Below are 24805 nucleotides of genomic sequence, written 5' to 3' on the forward strand. Positions count from 1 at the left end.
TTTTCTTATAGATGAATGACGTTCGATTAATGTATAGTTCCAAAAATTTTCAATTTATTCACAAGTATACAATATTACATAAATAACAATATTACAATTAAAAATTACAAAGAAATTACAATGACAATTTACCAATCATGTGCCATTTTCATTGTCAATTTCATGAATATCATTTCCTAATGTCGTGATAATTGGGTTATGGTAACTAAAGTGCGAGATATATACATGAGCACTTAAATCCTTAATGAATCGTGCAAAAACTGCATCGATTGTTGTCCCGTGTCGGGAGAGAACGTTCGTGAGCGGCTCCCCCACCTCAACAAGCGCATATGGTGAGAGAGGGACAGTGAACGGTGAGCGGTGGTGGGGGTACCCGCATTTTCGTGTCGATCCTGACTCGGTTTTACTCCGTCCCAGAAAATTCATTACGCGCCTAAAGAAGTTTCACTTCAATAAAAGGCACCATTTGGCCATGTTTTTTTTTTGCATAAATCAAAACAGGCGGATGGTGTTAAGCGGGAATTTAAACCTTATCGCTATCTACGTAAGGGTTGTTATTGATAGCGGCTCAATTTAAAATATTACACGATGTAGTGCATCGCCTTAAACTATAATCGAGCAATTTGCCAATAGGATATACATGTTCAGTTACAATGTAAATATGTATACATAATATTATTACTACTTGTAAGATATTCAGATTATTATTATTATTATTGGCACACTAAATCAACATGCTAATGAATGACAACTATTGATTGATAGTTATGATTAGTAAAAAGCTTGTCTACTTGTCAGCCATTTTTTTAGCATATATCTGAATCTATTTTGGAATTTACAATTTTTTATGTTACAACACGTTGAATATTTTGGGCACGTTTTATTCTAGGGTTCGCTTCCATATTTATTGCTATATTCTGGAATAAGCATGCCTTCATTCTTTGTGAACCTAGTGTTGTGTTCATATTCCAATTTATTTTTATATTCAGAGTCAGAAATATGTTGAATCAATATTTTGTCCCATAGTAAGATCTGTACAGGCAAGATATTTAAGTTTCGATACAACAATGAAATGTTACGTCTCTGTAAAAAAATAGTTTGTGAAAATATTAATTTTGTACTGATTGTAAAAAAATTTAATTAGTTTTGCAAGAATGTCTCCTAGAGGTTATTCAATATCGTAGAGATGATTCTGCGAGTGATAGGTAAATGATTTTTTCTCAAACATTTTCTTTGTCGGTATGTCACATAAATATTAATATTGCACATTTATTTATTTAATACATAAGGCACAATATGTGCATTAACACAAAGTATAAAGTTATAAGTATAACATTTAAAGAAGTGTAAGTATAAGTACAAAGTATTAAATATTATATAAAAGGTTGGTATAAAAAGTTATAATTAAAGTAATAATTTTTAAAATATATAAAATAACTAATAATAAGAGTTTAAGCATAAGTGCAAAAGTATTGAATAACATGTGTAATATAATTAGGTATAAAAAGTTACAAGTATAAAGTGTGAAAATATATAAAATATCGAATAATAAGTATATAAGCCAAAGTACAAAAGTATTGAATAACATACGTAATATAAAGGCTAATATAACAATGTATAAATAGTATATCTTTAAAAAGTATAAAGTGTAAAAAAGTATAAAGTAATAAAAAAAATAGTATAGGTACAAAAAGTATTGAATAAAATACAAAGGTAGGTAAAAGAAGTAAGAAAAATAATAGTATTAATAATATAGCATTAATTATTAATAATATTACTGAAGTTAAGTGGTAATTCAATCACCAGTAACGTAAAAATACAGTTATTTGAAGTATGTTTTTCCTATATTTTTACCAATACTTTTTTAAAATGTAAAAAAAAAAATACATGAAGTATGAAATGTAAGTTAAGGGAATCCACAGAGACACCGTCTGTGTGTGGGTAAAATAAAAATATTAATAAAATAAGAATAAAAATAAACATTTTAAACAAAGTAAAATACTAAGTACAATATCAAGCAAGCTGTAATATGAATGTTAATGTTGCGGTAAGGTAATGTAACACGTTGATACGAAGTGAAACATAAAGTTGGAACAACTTTTATAATAACCATTTGAATGTTGTACCGTCGAAATAAGACGATAATACTGTAAATCTAAACGAACCGTGAAACAGAACAAGATGCAGAAAATAAAAGATAACTGTCGTAACTGGGAATCGAACCCAGGATCTTTGTCTTACCGGGAATCCACTCAGCCATTGTGACCTAATTTTTTAATCCTTGTTTTTCCATTTTTCTATTTTATATTTGTTAACTAATTCAGGGCAGTCAAACCAGTTATCGTTTATTTTATATATATATATATATCTTCTATTAATACATAGAATTGTGTCTGTTACCCGCGGTGGGCGGGTTAACGGGCGGGCAACGTGGATTTGATTTGTATACAAATCTACAGTTTTATTCCGAGATTGGTGAAATTTTGCACACACGACCTTTAAAACAAGATTTCTAAAAATCACCCCTATTCCTTAAAAACAGTTTTTTGATACTTGAAATAACTTTCTATATCTGATTTCAGGAAATAGTCTCGCTATTCAAATCTGGGTACTAAACATAGCTAAAGCAAGTTTTGTATACATTTCGCTGTTTTGTTTTATTGTAATTACACTGTTATACGACTTACTTACTTAACAATCGCTTATTACTGGGATCGGATTAAACCGGACAGTGACAAACAGAACCTGATAAAATAATAGGTTAGGTTAGCTTGTAGTTTGTGTTCCTTTCTAAATTTTTCTTCAGTGTCCTATTTTGTCACTGTTCTCTTCTGTCATGGAATATTACGGACACGAAACCTTGTATGCCGTCATCATCAGAGCGAGTATCGTGAGAAGCGAGACGTTGAGAAACTGTTCCGAATATCGGCTCCCAATAATGTGTGGCCAGTCAGACGGTGGGCACTGGGCTCACGAGAAGTAGCGAATCTGGGTTGCGACCCCAAAACGCGAAGACACCAACGCGGCGTGGAAGGAGTGACCGCAAAAGCGAGCCTGTACTTGCACCGCCCGCGGTCATCTGCACAACACAACCAACACCCATCGCTTATTCTTATTTTCTTCTTCTGTTTATGCTTCCTACTCGTCTTTCTACTCGACTCAGCTATGCGCGCAACACAATACATACTTGTGGGTAGATGGTTTGCTTGAATACCTACTGGTAACTTGTGTTTCGAGTCGGTCCGTTACGTTTTGGATAAAGGATATAGTGTAAATGATAGAAATTAATGACAAAACAGAAAAGTTTAGGAAGTGAATATTACAGCACAAATTTTCAATAAATTATAAACTTGTTCCTATTGCAAAAATAAACCCTCGTACCAGCTGACGTGTAACCGGCGTCTTTCGGGATTATGATTGGTTCGGAATAATGTTTTGAGGTTGTGATTTCTTGAGTACCTGAAAACTGAGAGTATTTTTAACTATGAGTAACATTCACTTCCACGCTTTATATTCTACTTTCACAACATTCTTAATCTTTGTTTCATTTGGTCGTATCATATCTTCCTCGAGAGTCCCCGCCTTTTTCAACCATTCTCTACTGTATTCCATATTAAAAACTATATTATATTGACTTTTGTCAGTGCAGATATAATGAGGTAAGTCATCACAGGGCGTCCCCGACTTCTACCATTCAAACCACTCTCTTAACTCTTCTGCCACTAATAAGAACAAACGTTGAAATTTTCATCAAAATGGGTCAAGTAATTTTTGAGTCTATAGACCACATACCTAAAAACATTGCCTTTTATTTATATGAATAACTATCTAATGAAAAATCTAAAATGCATAAAACTGTCCGAAAGAAGAAGAGTATCTGATAACACATTTCTTTTAATAATCAATAATTCCCTTACTGACAGCCTTGCATTATTGCAACTGATTTCGTTTCGTGTTCCTAATAGAGTTAAGCGTGTGACAGATGTGGCCAATCCATGATGCATATAGCGTAATGGTCTCGACCCTCAAGCGATCTTTCACTGCAAAAAACTGTCAAATTCGTTTATAAACTTCCTTAAACCACGCATACAAAACTTAGGAACCAATGTGCAGAAATTACAGATATTTTTAATAACACCGAACTTTAAAAAGTTGTTCGATTAAGTTTTGTTTTCTATATCTTCACTGTAAATAATAATTTAATTTGTATCAGTACTTTTAGACTTGTTTGTAATCTTTTCTTAATATAAATAATTCATTCTGTGTATTAAAAGGCACTTTGTGCCGTAAATAAATAATCAAAGAGAGAAGAAAACAACAAACTTGATCTAACCTTACCTACTACTTTATATTATTTTGTTTGGTTGCTGTTCTGTTTTCCGATTACCCAATTGTCCAAACTTCTCTACGATGGAAACCACTCGATTTTTCTAATATTTTTTTTTGCGATTTATTAGTATAGAGGTGAACTTTTATAACTAGTTCTATAAACATTTTTCAACTTTCGATCCTATCAGTGTGCACAAAAATGGCGTGTCTACAGTCAAACTTGTCCTCTTTAAAATTTTTATTTTTTTACTTGCCATTCGTTTTTAACCATACAACATTAATTTTTCGCAAAATGGAAAAAACATTTTACATTTGTAAACCATTTTCTCGTGGTTCCGATTGACAGAATTTCGTATATCTAACAGCAAATCCAGTAAAATGGAATAATACATTTATACAGCACGGAGGACGTTATATTAAAATATTATTTATGTTTAAACATTGTTTAGTTTAGGTAACCTACTCGGATATTGGTATTACTATTTGCTTCCGTGTGCGTGCACCCGTACAAGTGCACTACAATAAATTGCATTCTTGCAACGGAACATGTTTTTTTATGCTATGCAACTTGAAATCGTGTTCGATTAAGAATTTAACCCATTTAAATTCGCAATTTAATAATCCATTATATTAAGGCGATGCACTACGTCATGTAATATTTTAAATTGAGCCGCTATCAATAACAACCATTACATAGATGGCGATAAGGTTTAAATTCCCGCTTAACACCATCCGCCTGTTTTGATTTATGCAAGAAAAAAACTAGTCCAAAAAGTGCCTTTTATTTTATTTTGTGGATGTTCAGGCATAAATATTTAATTTTTTTCCGATCATTTTATAAATAACTTAATTTTCCACATTATACAATAAAATCATAACCGAAAATGGGTTCGCAAGTAGGAGATTTTGAACTTTAAAGCAGTTTTCATAGGCCTATACATTATTTTTTATGGGCTTATAAATAGACTTACATAAAAAATACTCTATCATTTCAAAGGTCAAGATGTATTCTACTCGCAGTATTTAATTAAAGCATCTGAAACATTTCTAGACCACCAAATTTTCAAACCAAAAACACATGATTTTGCATTACTACGTATGTCATCGCCTTAAAAATAGTATATAGTATATTTGCTTCACGTTCCAGATAGAGTGGCAGATACTTTTAATATCGTCCTGGTGTAAGACTAACATTCAGAATAATAACAGAGTATTTATTTATTTTTATTTATTTATTTATATATAATTTGTACATTTATAGTATGTATGAGACGATGCATGAATGTGGCACGGAGTGTGTGCCAAGACCGAGTTGTTTGGCGTTCCGTCCTCTTTGCCTACCCCTGCGGGGAAAAGGCGTGATATTAGTTAGTTAGTTAACGTTGTAATATTGTACATACATGAATGAATAAAATATATAAATACATTTGTCAACTCGGCCATTGACCGGCCTTGTAACTCCTATTGTCAGGTTATTCACAGATTTCATGGGATTTTGAGGGATTTTTTTAGTGACCGACTGAAACCAGACTTTCAGCCGAATCCTAAACCGAATGTCGGCTTCTGTTCTAGTTTCAGCCGAAACCGAAACTTATTTAAATCAGTTAAAAACACTCTAATCCCCGAATTTAGTCGTTTTTATTGTTAAACTTATTAATCATTAAAGTTTGACTTAAATAAAATGCATTGTGAAATAAAATATATAATTTAAATAATAAACTTAAGAAAAAAATCTTTTAACTTTAAAACATCTTTTATCTCATAGCCTATTTTTAACATAATATTTATGTTATTCTAGAGGCATTCAAGTCGAACGTGATACGACACATCATGAATCACGAACCCAGGTTTTGGCCGAGCCGAAGTTTCGGAGAATTTTCGGACGAAACCGAAACCGTGGCCGAATCCGTGGCCGAATCCGTGGCCGATATCGGTTGAAACTTCAGTCTGTCAATATATTTGTTTTGACCTATCCAATACATTTTGTCATCAACATTTGTTTTTTTTTTCAGATTGACCATTCTTCCTGTACATTGGTGTGAAGTGGAATGACAGTGGATGTGTTGCATTAGAAGCAGTGCCGCGGGCGGGTCTACAAGTATCGGTCCAAGATGAAGTTCTCCACCGGGAGTAGCTCCAGCAGTCTGGCCAGCGACTCCTTGTCGAGGAAGTCCACCCTCTGCATCTACACAGACTCGGATTTCTTGAATGGACCAGATAAGGTAAGAATTCTCTTCTCATCTTCAATCAATTCTAACCCTTTACAATGCCTTAATTAGAAGTAAACTGGAATATGGAAGCACTATTTGGTATCCACATTTCTGCAAATATGAAAACGTTGTAGAATTGGCTCAAAAAATATGATAAGACATTATCGTTCATCTTCATGACCGCCTTGGATCATATGAGGTACGTCTTGAATACTTCAAGACATGGTTGTTTTCGCAAAATATGAACAAAGTTAATTTTGAAGTTCTGTTATTTTTCAGTATTTGAAAATAACTGGTCAGTAATGATTTAATAACAGAACTTGAATATTAACTTTGAAATTTTATGAATTGTTCAAATTCTGTGCAAGAACCCGTCATCAAATTAGATTGATCTAATGTGTTTACATAAAATAAATCACGGTCATCTTTACACTAAATTATGTCTTAGCAATATTGAAATAAATGTTCCTAATTCCCATTGTTTAAGATATCAAGCTTATTGAATCTGATTTTCTTTATTTTAACCCTCTGACCCAAATGTGTCGAGTATGTAATAAGACAAAGAGTGTGCTGAAGTATACATTTTTTCAATAATTTGTATGGATTCAGAAAAAATATTCTGCTATTACTAAAAAATATCTAACAATAATTGGAGAGCTAATAATTATATTATATGTATCAGTCAAAGATATTAGAAGAACGAGATGTGCTATGAGCAGTTCATACTGTGTGGAATTGTTTTGCCAAGTGTCGCCGGTTTTGTTCACCAATACTACTGCACACCTTCGCTTACGCTAAGGTATCCGCACTAATACATAGAACAGATTTCTGTGCGTACACGTCCCGATAGTATTCAAAGTACCCTAATTAGGTAGTACTCCGCCTACGGTCCGGCGGCCAACATAGCATATCTCGTTCTTCTAATATCTTTGGTATCAGTTATCTCTCGTTGAGTCTCTTGCCATTTTTATTATTATTTGTCATTTAAGTGACTTTTTATATAATTTGTAATTGTTATTATGTATCCTTTGTCTGAGTAGGCCTTGGTAATTTTATGTAACTATTTTTATATTAACTGGATTTTTATAACTCGATAGTTCTCACATAAGTATGAATAAATAAAATCTTCTTCCCATTGTCCTATTCTGGTCGTTGACACGCTGACCCCTAGATTCCTATTCCAACTCCCCACACAGCATCCCCAAAGATGAAATAGGACCTGATTAAGTATAAAAAAAACATGTATTTATGTTCTAGAATATCTACAATAGTAGAGGTTCAACCGGCATTGTGTTATCGTAACTCTGCAATTTGTTTTATCCCGAGTTGTAAACTACGCGTAGTTAATATGCTTTGAGTGCTCCTGGATCCTTATTAAGAATATAATAACAACCAATGTTGAATTTGTGAAAGTGAGTGTCGCTCTATCCTCGTCACAACTTTCTCAACCTATTTGTATATATGATTGTTGGTCACAATATGTGACAGCTTGGTGATGACGTATGGCTGGCATCTGTAGTATTATTATCGGTAAGTCCTGCGCACTTTTCGACCATTATAATTTTTAATGATAAAGTAATTTTATTTATTTATTTATTTGAGGAACATAAACAGTCTTAGTAATACAATATACATAAGAGGATAACAAAAAAACAGACCAAATTATTAATGTTCACAGATAGATATTCAGAAGCATAAAACTAACCTGTAAACTAGAATATTTAATAAAAATAGAAAGAAAAAAAACAGAATAAAGCAGCAAATAAGAAAAATAATAATACGAATGTAAATTCAACAAACGATAAACCTATAATATACCTACTATAAACAGCAATAAATAAAAGTGATTATAACTATACTTAAATAGACTTGGGTTGGAACGGGAAAGGGGAGGAGAGGGATAAGGAAAAGTTGCCACGCAAGTAATATTAAAATATTAGGTACAATCAATTTAACAGTCGTGAATATGAGTTAGAATGTGATACAATTAAATTCTGTAGTGATAGTAACTAGCAGTGAATATTTCAGCACGAATGTCTATATTTGCAAATTTATTATTATAGTAGTTACATGTCCTTTGCATAAATTAATTTTGATTAGAATTGGTATTGCATCTATCAATGTAGAAAAGGGTATTTTGTCTGCTGTATCGAATTGGCGCATTGAAATTTATTTTGTTCAGCAACTCCGGGCAGTCAACTTTAGAATTAATAATTTTATACAAGAGCATCTGATCAGCGACAATCCTCCTGTTGAGTAGTTTCGTGATTCGAAAATGTTTCTCGATTTCGTCGTAAGAGTTGTATGTGTTAAATGATTAAATTGAGGAATTTGAGAAATCGTTCCTGAACTCTTTCTAACCTGTTAACATAAACAATATAGCGCGGGTTCCAAACCGGCAATGTTTATAAGACAAGGTTATTATGCATAGCACAAAGGATAATAAATTATTATAAGCAATAATTAGTCGCCTGTAATATCAATACAAATGACCATCAATTTAGCACTAACAAATGTAGATATAATATGTCTCGACGCCATCTAGTACGAAATTTAGCACTAACAAAGCCTTTCCTACAAAAATAAAATCGGTTTATTTATTTGGCGGCTTGGAAATAAGCCGACGTGGCTCAGTGGTCCAGAGTGTCTGAACGGATACCAGAAGGCGCAGGTTCAATTCCCATCGGCAGCATTTATTTTTACTCGTGAGATATTTTCAATTTGTATTGATATTACAGGCGACTAATTATTCCTTATAATAATTTAACGACCATTTTAGTTTAATTTCGTTAATAACTTCAATACTTTCAACACATTTGTTTAGTTTGCAATATTTTCTGAGTATTTCAAAGGCGGTATAGACATCTTATGTTTTAATTTTCCGTATAAAAAAATACTGTTTTAGAAAGTAAATAAAATTATCTTTCCGGTGTATACATTTAAAATAAACATAACTCTTTCTAAATAATACAATTTTAATGTCAAACGTGAAAAATGTTGTCAAAAACGCTAACCACATTTTTACCTAATTTTTTATTCCAATCATTGAGAGAAATTGAATCAAATTGAGAGAACAAGATATTTCGAAAACACATTTTCCTTTTCCTACATTCGTTTTGTTTTGAGAATTTGAAATAAAACTGTAACTTCACTTTTATCTCGTTCATATAATACACCGATTGTTACGATAGCGACACGAAATATGAATTATTCATTTTGGCTATTTATTTTATTAATGGCATCCAGTATAAATATTTGAGGCAAACTCGAAAGAATTATCATCTATTTCTCTTTCTAACGTCAAAAAATTAACGAATTTCCGCATGATAGAAAAAATATAAAAATACTTAAAATCAAAATTAAATATTTAAATACAATATGGCCGCACGGTCATATATGACCCTAAAACGCTGGAGGAGTTAAATACATCTACATATTTGAATTTTTCTTTTATTTTCAATCGAACTGAAGCTCCGCAGATAGACTTGTTGTCGATGACAATGTATTATTTTAGTGACAATCACGTACACACACGCGGAGATAAAAATACGCATTTCTCTGAAATCGGAACACATTACAGCAGTTAATATACGAAATAAATGTCGTAAGTTCAATACTCAGTAAAACCAGTTTTATAGAACATTTCAAAATTAATTTGTACAGTGAGAAGCATTTTTTTTGCGGGTTGATTTTTTATTATTTCTGAATTTTTTCCAGTATTTTATTAACACTAGGTACTTACTATACGATTTGTTTAAGCTGTGGACCTTTTATAAAATAATCAATTATTTTAAGGCAATGAGTTTTATGAGGGTATAAGGGTACTTAGAGAGGTGTAGGAACTTTCACTTGTTGGGATGCACTTGGATTCCACTGTAGTTTTGGTATTAGCTAAACTTTATTTATTGCGATGCGTTTATATGAGTTTTTACTGATATGCAATGCGTTTTGGGTAATAATGTTCACCTCGCGTCACGGCTGTTGGGTTTTGACTGACTCCCGGACAAAGAGGAGAGGTATGAAGGAGAGGAAAACGGGGTTCAGGAACTAAATTCATTGCCATAAACAATTCTCTATGACACGACAATTAGCCATTATTTGGCGTAAACACGATTAAAAGAAAGAAAATTATTGTAATATATTATAACTTCCGATATTACAACAACGTACTTAGGTTTATATTTAAATTTGTTATTAAGTATATGGAGTTAAATGACTCAGTATACAATTACGCAATTCATATTTCATGGAGGTGAAGGTTTTGCGGTTTTTCCAGTGTCTCTTGTGGTCAAGCGAATTGACAGTTGATACTCCGCTACGCAAAAGCTCACTGGGTATTATTTACGTAATGAATAAGATCAGTGGCGATTTTTTCTAAAATAGATAAATAAATAAAATAAGACAAACTCGTATTATAATCTTACCAAAATTTAAACGGCACGTCATTAAAATTCCGTAATTCCACCGGCAGTTCAAGTGATACTTGTACTGCTCAAGAGCGAGTCCGAAACGAATCACAAATCCCGTAGGTGCGTTATGAATATCAGCACCTAAGGGAACTTCTAAGTTGTCACATTTCTTCTAAGTCGTAACAAACATACTGGTGGTGCCAGAGCGGTAGATCTGCAAACCTTGAGTGCGCAGTACCTATGAGATTAGTTAACACCAAGTTTATACGGAACAGTCTACAAGAATTAATAGATTTTTCCTGTGATTATTATTATTTAATTATAAGTGAAATACTGAAGACATTATTATTTTTTATATAAAAAAGAACAGCTTCTGCTTGATAAATTGTGACTTTCATATTTTAAACTATATTAAAAATAAAAAAAAATATATATATAAAACTATACATATAAGATCCATAGATTGTAATAGAAATGATTGAATAAATATCGGACAGAAAAACCTGTACAGTATTCATCAAGCTAGGTGTCACCGTTCGCAATTTTGTTGCTAGTTCAAAAACAAACTTTATTCAGAATCGATACGTTGATTGAAATCGCTTTAGGCGTGTTTGGTGACGAGATCTGAACATACAGGAACTTCCCAAACTTCATCTTCCCATATTTTTACCTTTCCCTTCAGTTTCACAACGTACCCCGATCGGAGATGTCATAGTCCAATACCTGGCTGGTATTCACATAAAAAAATAATATTTTTTTGTTTCATAGTTTTATTACCGTTGGTATCACGGTATATGTATTGATAGGTTATTGATAACAACTAGATTAGATCAGAGGAAGTTATTTCATGCGATAAACTTTGATTAGCCGGGTAGGTAGGTATTTAGGGACCTATTAGATGTACCGTTAGTGCGTCATTTTCCTCTGATAACAGGACGTAGTATCCTCATTTGCTACTATCTCCCGCCCGCATCCTGGTGGCTACTGCCTAGTGCTTACCTTGCCATGAGATATCGGAGCTGCGATATGCAAACGTCGCTTCCTGGAAAACCTGATAAACGTTACGTGAAATCAATAACCTCATAGTTACCTGGATAAGTAACTAGGCACACAAACAAACGGTAAAAGTTCTAAGGAATTGTTTTCTCATACAAATAAATAAATAAAAAAAAACAGTATTATTGCGCCTATGCATTATAGATGGGCATTTCAGTTTCTTTTTCAAAATAACAGAAAACGCTTCAGTTTCTACAACGAAATGGCTGCGCGAAACTCTATAATATTTCGAAGAAAAAATTCTTATGTTTTAACCGCACTAATATGCCTAACTACCATTTGCGTTTTTTGCAATCATTACATTTTTAATTATCTATTTGAATTTTACTTTTGTTTTCGGGAATGATTGAATGCCAATATTGGAAGCAGAATTAACTCTCGTTCCGACATCCGATCGAGCTGACACTCTGCAGATAGATGATAGACTCATTGTCGACGACAATGCATTCTATCAAATTTTGGTGGCAATCACGTACACACACGCAGGCGTTGGAGCATTTCTTTGAAATCGGAAGACATTACAGCAGTTAATATACGAAATAAATGTCAGTCCTAATCGATCGACATTTGGCAAGGTTTGTAGATTTTTCGACTCCGTCCTGGGCAGGAAGGTTAAATACTCACTAAAACTGAAGATATTTTAATAAAAATGTATTATGGTAAAAAAAATTTATACGCTTTTTTTTAAATTTTATGTACTGTTTCAAATTTTCGCTCACAGAATCAATTTTTGGCAACGGTAAGCAACGGAGTTTCGGGCAGAGCATTGCATGGGTACGGGTGTACGACTCGTGCTCTATTGGAATCATTTCTTGCGGGCAAAGTTACACGTTTATTTTAAAAACGATTACCTCAAAATCTGCGAAACGGTTTCAACCATTTCGGAACATAAACGGTTACAAAAAAACTATTTCACATTATTTTATCAATTTTTATGCATTTATATGTTTTTCTATGTTTTCGTCATATTATAACTTTCAATAAAACATCCAAATACTAAATAAAAAAATTAAGTCTTATGATGTGTACTAACTAGCATATAGTAGAATATAGTATTTTAACTATGTTTTAAATAATAAAAAAATACTACAATAATGACAATTTTATTATATTTCAAAACTAGTACATTTTCTTTAACGATTTTATTCTGGATACCAATTTTGATTCCCGCCGAAACGATATATTCGTGGGGAGGTCGTTTGTGATGTCACACGCGCCAACGTTTGTTGGAGCAGTTTCACGTCCTGGCAGCCCAGCAGCAAGCCAAATTCGAACCGTTTAGGAATTTTCAATTTTAGATCGGTTTTGAAATCAATAAAAATTGTTGTTAAAAATACTTTTTAAAGGTTAACCCGTCGTCCCCACGGGTCGGTAAGCAATCGACATAAACCAAATGCAGAAAAGTTCCACACTGAACTGCGCTGCAGACCGTTCGTTACCTTACTTACATAACGAACATAATTTTCTATCGATTGCTTACCGTCACGGGTACAACATTAATTTGTTCAAGTTGGATATTGACAAATGAGAACAAAACATCATAGAGAAGTCGTTCACATTGACAAAGAAAATATAAAGTTGAACGACGACTTTTATTATATTACGCCATTGCCAGTTCAACTTTATTAATTAAGTACTGTATTTTAATTAAATATCATCGTTTATTATTACATGTTTTCTAATCTTCCCTTAAATGGGATACTGTCAAGTAATGGAGTCATTCCACTGCAATTGTAAGAACTTTTCTTTATGTAATAATAATTGTGTTCTTATGCACATATCGAGAAAATTATAAAATGTTTTAACCATATTAAGAGGTATTTCTATTCCATTCTTGGCGGGTGGTCTTATGTTAATTTGTTTTCTTGCAATATCCACTACTGGTGAGAATGACTTCATTCCGCGTAGTTCATCTACATAAGTACTTACTATGTCTATTATTCTAATGACTACTATAAACAAGTAGAACTCGCATCCATAAACGTATGTTTTTAATTTTCTCTTATTTAATAAATCAAAACCACAATTTCCTGTGAAATAATTAGATTTTCAGTACCAAAATTTCCAACTTCTTAATTATTAACCGTGCATATTTTATGTAACATTTTTTTAAAATTTCGAATAAGGAATTACGCAATTTGTCCAAAAAGAACGCCACTACTCAATGATAATATTTTATTTATTTCAAATAAGGAATTACACAATTTGACCAAAAAGAACGCCACTATCTCAATGATAATTCATTTATTTATTTCAAATAAGGAATTACACAATTTGTCCAAAAAGAACGCCACTATCTCAATGATAATATTTTATTTATTTCAAATAAGGAATTACACAATTTGACCAAAAAGAACGCCACTATCTCAATGATAATTCTTTTATTTATTTCAAATAAGGAATTACACAATTTGTCCAAAAAAAACGCCACTATCTCAATGATAATATTTTATTTATTTCAAATAAGGAATTACATAATTTGCACAAAAATAACGCCACTATCTCAATGATAATTCTTTTATTTATTTCAAATAAGGAATTAAATACTTTGACCAAAAAGAACGCCACTATCTCAATGATAATTCTTTTATTTATTTCAAATAAGGAATTAAATAATTATTTTATCTTAATTAATATTGAAAAAAATGGTAATAAGAAAGTCCAAATAAACACGACGATAAAATTTGAAAAAAAATTATCTTTATTCAACCATTAAAACGGCCTATATCCGGAACCGGAAACGGAACGTACAAAAAAATTACGGACAGATGATTTTGAAAACGGTCGAGTTAAAACACGACTCTATATTAAAGATTAAAGGAAAGCCGTCTACGAAACAGAAAAAATCAAAACGCCAAGTAGTATCGATGGCCGTAGATAATCCATATCGATTTGAAAGAAACCTGTTGTCGCCATTTTAAGTAAGACCTTTCGACTCCTAGGCCCTAGAGAAGCTAATGAAATTAAATAATAAAAATTTAAATCATGAAACTTTATGTTTCACCTCTTCATAACGTTATTGCATTGTTATACCGTAACTTTAAAATTTACATTATAGCTTGAGTTGTATATGATTTGTAGTATTTTATTTTGTTTAAAAAGTTTATTTTTTCTATTCTTATTTTATCATTCATTTTTAATACTAGGTACTACAGTGCCTTTGCGGGTTCCCTTTACTTACCTTTTTAAACATAATATAATTTTTTATACTAAATGTTTAATCTTATGCAAAAAAATATGGCAAAAAATAAATGAAATTTTTTTTCTCAACAATGATTAATCTTGTATTTTCAAATAATCTTAAGAGAAGAGTATGTATGAGTCGGTGTATGAATATGAATGGGGCAAGGAGTATGTGTCCCAAACAACTCGGTCCATCATCTCTGCCTACTCGTGAGGAGAAACGACATGATGGTTAATTAGTTAAATAATGCTCTTTTGACAAAAAAACGAATTGCTTCGATTTTGGCACATCTTTGAATACACAAGTTACGTTAGGGAAATCATATCAATTAGTGTTATTTTATTTTTATATAATATTTTACGATGACTTTGTTATTCCAGTAATGCCCTAATGCACACCATCTTGCAATGACTACATTGTTTAGTAATGAATCACGAAGCGAAGTAATAACACAATAATAATCACTCATTTCATTAGAGATGGTTAATTCTGTTAACATTCACTTTCTAGCGTAAAAGCACTCAACTAGGTTATAAATATGTACATGTTATTATAAACATGTTCACACAACTTGACGTTATTTTGAAAGTTTAATTTCTGTTTCGTAACAATTGAAAAAGTTAATTTAATTCGTCTAAATACATTATTCATATTTTTTCTTGATTTCTGCAAACTGTTGAGTCATTTTATAATAACTTTGATGCGATTTCGCTTTTGGGCGGATGAATTATTTCGTTTTCGTAATTGCAGCGAGTATATAGTTGATAGTATTGTAAATTCGTTTTGTAAGACATTTTCAATGGGGTGTACAGTGTAGGTTACACACAGATAATAGAAACAAAGGTTGAATTAACCATTATTGGTACTGCACAGGGGCGCCCCGCCTTCGTTTCTACCTACACACCAAACGTATAACTTTTCCATAACTTAACACGATTTCATGCCATATCTACATTTCTATATTCTAAGGCTCGTTCAGACGAGGAGCTTTTTATAATATTATACCGGTTTGCCTTGCTAGTGTATGCCCCCTAAGCTTATTTTATTTATAGTAGGTTATGAATTGTTCAAGATACCACACGGCAGAAAAAATGTTCTATCGCAGCAAAATATATTTAATGAAATTTCTAAAATGTGGATTTTACATTTATTTTACTATTTCATAATAATAATAATTGGATAACTTGTATAGCGCCATTTTTCTGAAAAATCACCCATTGGCGCTTTACAAAACGTTAAAACTTTTTCTTTTAATTGCTTAATTCTGTATTTCTGAAATCTTGTATTGTAAAAGATATATAAACGGTGTCTGGAAACTCACAGTACAAGCGTTTATCTGGTGAATCTACATCTCATTTGGAGTCGATTTTGCTGTGTAAATTTTATTTATTTGAGTTTTTATTTTCTAGAAAAACGTGTCGAAAGCTGGGAAATTTAAGGTCAAATTTGAAAAAAAATGGGTTAATATCAGTTTTAAAAAGACGAAAAAAATCTGCTCAGTTCGACTGAAAAAGTTCTTTTGGGTTCTCTATATTATGATTGATGTACAATCACCAGATTCCCGCTTGAAGGTACTACGAGTTCCGAACAACGTGTATATATTATATACGATAGTGTCTAGTGTTCCATCACCCCTTTGTTTATAAAATCATGTTTTTAGAAGTTTAATGTTGTATCCTGTTGGTTGATCATGTTGGTTGATGCCTGCAAGTCTATTTATCTTACAGTTGGTTATCTGGCCACTAGTTCATCTCCTATCTCACCTCTATTTATCGTCGTGTCTAACGTTAAGTAGGTAATTATTTAATCTGTAGATCTGTGTGGGGACCTTATATATAGATAAATCTCTAGAGTAATCGGATGGTTGCCGCAGCCGGTTTGACCAAGCGGGAAGCCGGTGACTGTATTGACTCTGCCTGTACTTCTGTTTATGGAGGTGTGTGTTGCATTTTGATCCACAGTTAGTTTCTGTAAAAACTGACCACAATTGTATAATATACACGTCACAGCGTTGACAGTAATGAGGTCTCTTTGCAGTGGCGTAAATAGATGTATTGTTATCATAATTTACAAGCTTACCTTAAGCCCCTACGTTCCCAATTTCTACGGATTTATAACAAGTTTCTCTTTAACTTTTTAAATTTCATGTATACATTTATTAACGTTAATTATATGACATTCCCTCATAGAAAAAATCGCAAAATAAGCTCCGAAAATTATCAAAAACACGTTTTGTTCTGTTATTTAATATGTTATAGGCATGGAAAAAACACAGTGTATCTTTAAATGCAACTAAATCTTTTGTCCAGATATTTTTGCTATATTTCAAACAAATCGTATTTTATTAAATATTTTTACCATTTTAGATTAAATGTTATCGTTTTTTAATATTAGCGCGCTCCCTCTATCATTCGTATTTCCATATCCTCCTTTCAAACCATCTTTGTACGCTTACTACTTAGGGCTTTAAATGAAATGTTCCTGCCTGAGAGTAGCAGTCTTGTATTGCCTATAATGGTTCCATGATAACTCAACACAGTGATAATTCAACACACTTTTAAAAAGTGATATTAAGTCATTAGGAACCCTGAATTTTTTTTAACCTATCCTAACCTAACCTACATAACCCAGTTAATAAAGTTTTTGTTTCATCACTTTCCATGACTTTATATAACTTTTTAAAGATGTGATGAATTATCATTGTGATGATTTATCCGGTTACCGCCTATAATATGTACATCCTAATCAAACTATTCTTATAGGATTTATTTGTCTTACTTACCCTTACTCCTGAATCTGTCTCATACCGAGGAACGAATAACATTTAGGATCATAAATTCTAATCCAATCCTCGAATTGTTGTACAGCCCAACAAAAAAATGTCTTTCCTCTCTTAAACAGGAGAACATTAAAGAACATAAATATATATTATTAAATAAATACCTGATTTAATAATGTCATTTCCAATTATTTCTTCTGCGTGCGAACTTACACTTATATCCACGGACCGAAGAAATTACACACTTTCTTTCCACCGGACAATACTTACTTTATTGGATAATTTATCTCAAGGCGAGAGGAAGAGGAGAGGAATGAGCGAATATGGGTCCGGAAGAGAATCAAGAGACCCATGTTGTTGGAGGGAGGAAACACAGAGGCTGGCATATCGTTTCACAAATGAGCTGTGGAACTCAAGAACAAGTCGTAAAAACGACCGCTCCTATTCAAAAATGTCAACCGTATACGATTTTTGGGCCTGATTGTCATTTGAAAATACAATCGCTAATTCCTAAACAGTACGAATTTGGCTGTGACGTCTGTAACTGGTGCAACTACGAACATTAGCTGGTGTGACGTCACTTACGCTCTCTACACGAACATAAACTAGCACATTTATCGTTTTAGCTAAATTAATAACAACGTTTACAATTATTTAAAAATAATTATGAAACGCAGTTCTACAAACTAAAAACAATAGAGATTAATAACAAGAGTGCGCCACTGAATATAGTAGTCCGTTTTGGAATATAACCCGTTAAAACCCGTCAATAGTAAGTTCCCCCGTCCTAATACAGAAGCACCTGGCCTTATTAACTCTGTACTGTCTAGTCCAGTATTCATTCCTATTCATCTAACACTTTAAAGCAATTACAAGTATGTACACATCAGTAGATGTTTAGGTGTATAATGCTGCGTATAAACATGTAAAAAAGCGCGGGCCGAGCAACGATTTATGGGAAAGGAACGAAGCAACAACAAGCAGCGTTTCGCGCCGCGCCGTTAATAAAAAATATACGGTAGTTAATATACGAAACGAAATGTATGTACTATCCAATTAGAATTTGGCTTAGGTGTTAGCGTTGTTAACTCAAGTTCCTGGGAAGGAAAGTTCAGTCAAGCAAAAAATTTTTTCTTCTTAAATATAAAATATATTTTAAAAGTTAATTGCTACAGTCCCTGGGGAGGAAGATTCAGTCTTCAGTCAAACAAAAAAGAAAGTGTTTTTAAATATATCTATAAATAAAAACAGATTTATTATGATAAAAAACTGTTTTACGGGTCTGATTTTTATTTAATATTTTTCAGTTATATGTCATTTTTTATTATTATTCAATTTTTTATTAAGTTTGTCAGAAATCTCTCATTTAAAAAATGTTTCCAATAGGTGTTGTCACTAAGTTTTGTTTGTAATAAAGTATAAAGTTTACGTATTGCAGTATATTATTAAACCTGATGACGTCACAAAAGTTGTCATTCTCTCCGCGATGGCGCGGCGCTGCAATCGGGGTCGAATGTTGTCAGGACGTGGATGTAAATAACTTTTGACGTCAAAACACTTGGTCTTAAAAAGTTCAGTATTTTCGCATTTCGTCATTAATTATTATTATTGGATAGGTATATGAACGCGTGTTCCGATATATTATGAATATAATAAAGTTTATTAGAAAACCGCAAAACCTGCAAACCCGTTTTTAAAGGGATTGTAATAAATTACTAATACTTATTTTTCTAGACGAGGAAAGTGGACATTTGGTGCCTATTAAAAATCTACCTTCTCTATTTCATGAAATAGTTTTTCCCTTGTTCGTGCACCTTTAGTACCTACGTTTTTTCAGTGGATCAATAATGGCTACCTTCAAGTAGAAGCGAGCTTCGCGTGACTTCAGCCTAACGAAGTGTTTATTTCGTGAGTATTCAAATTATCTGCCTTGGAAAAGTTGGACAATTGAAAACAAAACTGCTCAGAACTTTTTGTTTTATCGATAACATTAGTCTCTAAGATCTGGGGGTTCACTTACGTACGTCTTTTACAAAGTAGACAAGAATGTTTTATAATTTCAATAGTTCAAGGCTGTTGCAAGGTAAATTCCAAGCACGCTATTGTACTGTCGTCTTTAGACCGATCTATTGTTAACTTTTTCCGCAAGTTTTGTTTTCTTTCCGTCTTGAATGAAAGTTAATACTGTATTCGGTTAATCGCTGATAGCTACGTTGCTCCTCTCCCAGCAAGAGCTGATAAACACCGCTTATAAATAGCTAGAGTTTTCAATCCTGCATCCCGCAATCCCGCGGGATTTCTGTAATATTTGCGGGATTGCGGGATTGAAAATAAAACAAAATTTACACCAAAAACATGCTGTTTTGTATGGGTTGCAGCACTTTCCATAATCTATGTTTTTGCGATCTTATTTTTTATAAAAGTATTAAATGCTTACCACACTTACTTTTTAATGATTTTTTTATAGTGTGACTAGCACCAAAAATGAATGATCTTGATTGTCTCTTGGAGAGTCCTGTCAGTGACAGACATTTTTTTTTAAATTGTACGTTTTCATTTTATATCAATATCTTATTAAAATACTACATTTTCAACGTCTTTATATAATATTACTAGAACCAACAATTATTGATAAGAAAAGTCCTCTTAAATTCCTTACCCTTTCAATGTTTTTCTTATAGTCTCAAAGATTATTAGCAATTAATAATCTTTATGAAATATTGGCATTATTTCAATCCCCTTAATAAAAATCCCATGGGATCCCACACGATTTCTAAATTATATCCCGCAATCCCGCATTTGCAAACCTTAGTTACAGCGGCAAGATCATTCTGCAGCGGTACTAAGCGGTTCTCCACGGGAAGTCTCTTGACATTTCGCAACGTTTATAAAAGTCATCCATAAATCAATGGTTGGCATTCATTGTCAACTACAGCGAGATTCAGGCCAAGCCACGAGCAGCCACGGGCAAAAACCAGTCTACCTGTACCTATGGCAACTTTTCGAAATGATTGAATTCACTAGCTAATGTACCTAATTCAAAAAAATGTATCAAATCGTCAACGTTTCATCGTCCGTAACCGAACGATTACTTTGAAAGTTCATTGGTTTATTAAAAAACAAACTTTGGTAGATACTTATTGATCACGCAATTTCTCCGCACGGAGGCGCAGAATTAATGAAATGCTACAGCGTTTTCCAATAAGAGGTGTTATTTTGATATTCAATCGTAAAAGATCAATGGTTTCGTTGCTTGTGTGACACGTAGCGCCATCTTGTTGAAAGTAAATGTTGTCCAGATCAATACCATCAAATTCCGGCCATAAAAAATATTAATCATCTCTCGATAGCGCAATCCATTCACGGTAACTGTTGCTCCAGCCTCATTTTCGAAAAAGTAAGGTCTAATGACTCCGCCGGACCATAAACCGCACCAAACAGTCACACGTTGAAGATAGAGAGGCTTTTCAACAATAACTCTTGGGTTTTCCGAGCCCCAGATTCGCCAATTTTGCTTGTTGACAAAGCCACCGAGGTGGAAATGGGTCTCATCACTCAAGATGATTTGCATTTGGTTCACTCAAGTGAATTTTAATAATTTCAATGCGTTGTTGAAGCGTGTATCGTTCCATTTTTATTAATGGCGTATTTTCTACTTGTCAAATGTCAAAACATGACAGCTTCAAAAGTAACATCTACCGAAATAGCGGGCTATTCAAAATAACACCTCTTATTGGAAAACCCTGTATATTTAACTCTGCCTTGGTATTTCTCCTTGCTTCATCCACATCCTATTCTGTTACTTCGATTCGTGAAATTATTTTTGTGTTATAATAATTCATGTCCTTTCCATTTTCGCTGCCCCGATACACCTTTCTCCATCAATCCGTTCTACATTGCAACCCATGGAAAATAGAAACAAAGGAAGATCTGGGGGTCTCACTGTGGAATCGATAACTTTACAATATAGGATCGATAGGCGTAACTACCGATGATTTTAAACCGATTGTTGATAAGGCAATAAATCAGAATTCAATATACGCTAGAAATATAGAGAGATCTCTATGAATTAACATTCCTAAATGACAGACGGCTACGTAAAAGTTAAAAATTCTTATAAATTGACAATATCGAATTGAAATACGAACTTTTATATACATTGGCACTCTGCATGTAGGTACTTTTTGACACTAAAAATGGAGTTAATTAGTTCATGAGGTCAATAGTCATAACTTATGACAACAACTTTTGTTCTCGAAGCTGGAACGGAATGAAACGATTACGTCTTAGATGAATTAATTAAGTACATGGATCGCGTATACGATTTCTTTCAGTTCTAAGAGCTTTCATAGGCCTTTACATTATTTTTTTCTGGGCTTATAAAAAGACTTATGTAAAAAATACTCGATTATTTCAAAGGCCAAGATGTATTCTACTCGCAGTATTTAATTAAAGCATCTGAAACATTTCTAGGCGACCAAATTTTCAAACCAAAAACACATGATTTTGTATTACTACGTATGGCATCGCCTTTGTGTGTGCGGTTTGGTTCATGGACTATATCACTTGTCTCTATAATCTATGGTTATTCTAGATGGTTTTCAAAAACTTGAACTAATAATTAACTGTAATTATTATACTGTAACTGTAATGTAAAGAGTGATAGTTCATTTTCATATTTAATTCAAGGCTTAACATCATATCAGATTTCATCAACAGAATAATTAATCGGGTGCAATTAGTGTTATTTAATTGAGATAATAAAATTCCAACGGGTGGGCTAAAGGTAACATTAATAATGCAGGTTTTATTAGAGTAGGCAATCAGATTGTATAATATATGTACAGATATTAATGATAATCTATTTTATCCTAAGAAGTCGTGCAATCGTTTTAAGAACTAAGAATGTAGAAATCCTTCCAACCACACTTCATTAAATTAAAAAATTTCATTGAAAACTGACTTCTAAAATGGCACTGCAATAATAATTACATACTTACATAACCTTTACTTACTAATTGAATGTCTGCTGCGCTCTATTGTGGAACCGAATCATGTAAGCGTGTGTGAAAAAATAAATTGATATTAGCAGAAAAACTTTAGTTCTCTTTGAATCTTAGAGATGGCAGCACTTCCGTGTGTGGCTAGAACGTGGAGAGTACGATATACGTTACAGTAAATACTATTAGATTGTTTTAAGTTTTTGATTAATTTATTATTATACCTAATACTTTTACTGTTGAAAAAATATTTAGCAAACAATATGGCGTCTTTTCTTTGTTTGATTTTTTTTTGCAAAAATAGATATTTGTAAGTTCCATAGCTCATGAAAACTTGTAAGCAAGCGACTATTATACACATAACATGAAATATGAATAATATGTAGTCGCTTTCTCGAAATACTTCATGAGGGCAACACATTTAAAAGCATGTAGGTACTAGATAACTAGATACGCAGATATCATGTTATTTAATTAATATCATTCATTGTTTTTAAATGACGAATTATTAATTTTACACTTAATTGTATACGCTAAAACTTATATATTCAGAATCATCGTTTTTTGATCAATATGAATAAATAGGAATATATTTTTTAAGCCATAACATTTTACACTTATTATATTTTGGTTCTTTCTCGACACATTATAATTCGCGTTGCCGACTTCAACGGGTATTAGCAAAAGCTCCTAGGAGGTTAGTATTAGTGAGGAGTACTATCCTTTTCAAAGCGGCAAGCTTTGTTTCTTTCAATATATAACAATATAAAAGTGCTGCGTCTACCATATACCATCCACCATCTACCATTTATACCCTCGTTCTGTTACGGTCTGCAACACAATGCTGCATACAGCATGCATTATACACTATTAGCAGGTACCCTGTGCACTTGCTGCCCTCCGTTACCTGTGAATGCACAATTGAAGCATTTTTTCTTCTTCTTTTACCTGTATTGTTATTATTGCCGTAAAATGGTCTGCAAAAACCCCAGAGTCTTTATGTCTAGTGGTGAACTGTTCTTGAATATCACCATTATTGTTAGTGTGCATACCATTTTCAAATGAATTGATCTTCAGTATTTATGTAAGTAGGCCTCCGTCGTCGAGTAAATTACGCCATCTAGTAACATGACCGAAAAACACTTGACATTTTTATATTTATGATGCTCGCAATTGAATATATCCACTTTTAATATAAATATGTTTGTAATAATTATTACATAGTCTCCAACATCAATAGCTGTAGGCAGACTGACAATAATAAAAATACTAAGTTTGGTGATTGCGCTATCAGAGCATCTGGGCCGAAAGCTTGGAATAAACTCCCTCCCGAACTAAGATCCATAACAAGTCCAACAGAATTCATGTATTAACTAAAAACTTACCTTTTTAAGCTGTCATATTCTTAAATTAAATATACCATTCCCGAGAGAAAGTCAAATTATATCCAATTTTCCAATTATGTCCTAAATCCTGTATCTAAATTTCGCTAATAAACAATTAGTTAATGTTCATTAAGTGTTAATCTTAAGTTATCTACCAGGTAAGTATGGTACTGTATATTATCTCCATATATAGTTGGTAATAACATAGATCATTGTAGAAATGTATTATATATTTATAGAGCGCCCTTGAGGTGATTTTGCACAAAAACGGCGCTATACAAATCATCAAAATATTATTATTATTATAATGTGTTCAAGCAAGTTTTTATTTTATTTTTGCTTTACATTGATCCAATTTGAATGGGATAGAAGAGCGTGTGGAGCGGGCAGGTACATCAAACTGAATCTAATTTAGTTACTCCGGGCCTTGAATATCGTTGTTAACTACTCGTA

At 32.6% G+C, this 24805-nt stretch overlaps 1 protein-coding gene across 1 annotated transcript in view; it reads left to right on the plus strand.

The window, feature by feature from the left end:
* LOC149414745 (uncharacterized) overlaps window positions 1-24805 on the plus strand; it is a 157338-nt gene that overhangs the window by 15976 nt on the left and 116557 nt on the right. The window contains exon 2 of the mRNA XM_089643451.1: window positions 6342-6551. Coding sequence (XP_089499577.1) covers window positions 6441-6551 — 111 coding nt within the window. The 5' untranslated portion in view covers window positions 6342-6440. The remainder of the gene's footprint in view (window positions 1-6341; window positions 6552-24805) is intronic.

This window comes from Hesperophylax consimilis, chromosome 19, assembly GCF_061612785.1.
Source record: "Hesperophylax consimilis isolate HC1 chromosome 19, BYU_Hcon_1.0, whole genome shotgun sequence".
NCBI lineage: Eukaryota > Metazoa > Arthropoda > Insecta > Trichoptera > Limnephilidae > Hesperophylax > Hesperophylax consimilis.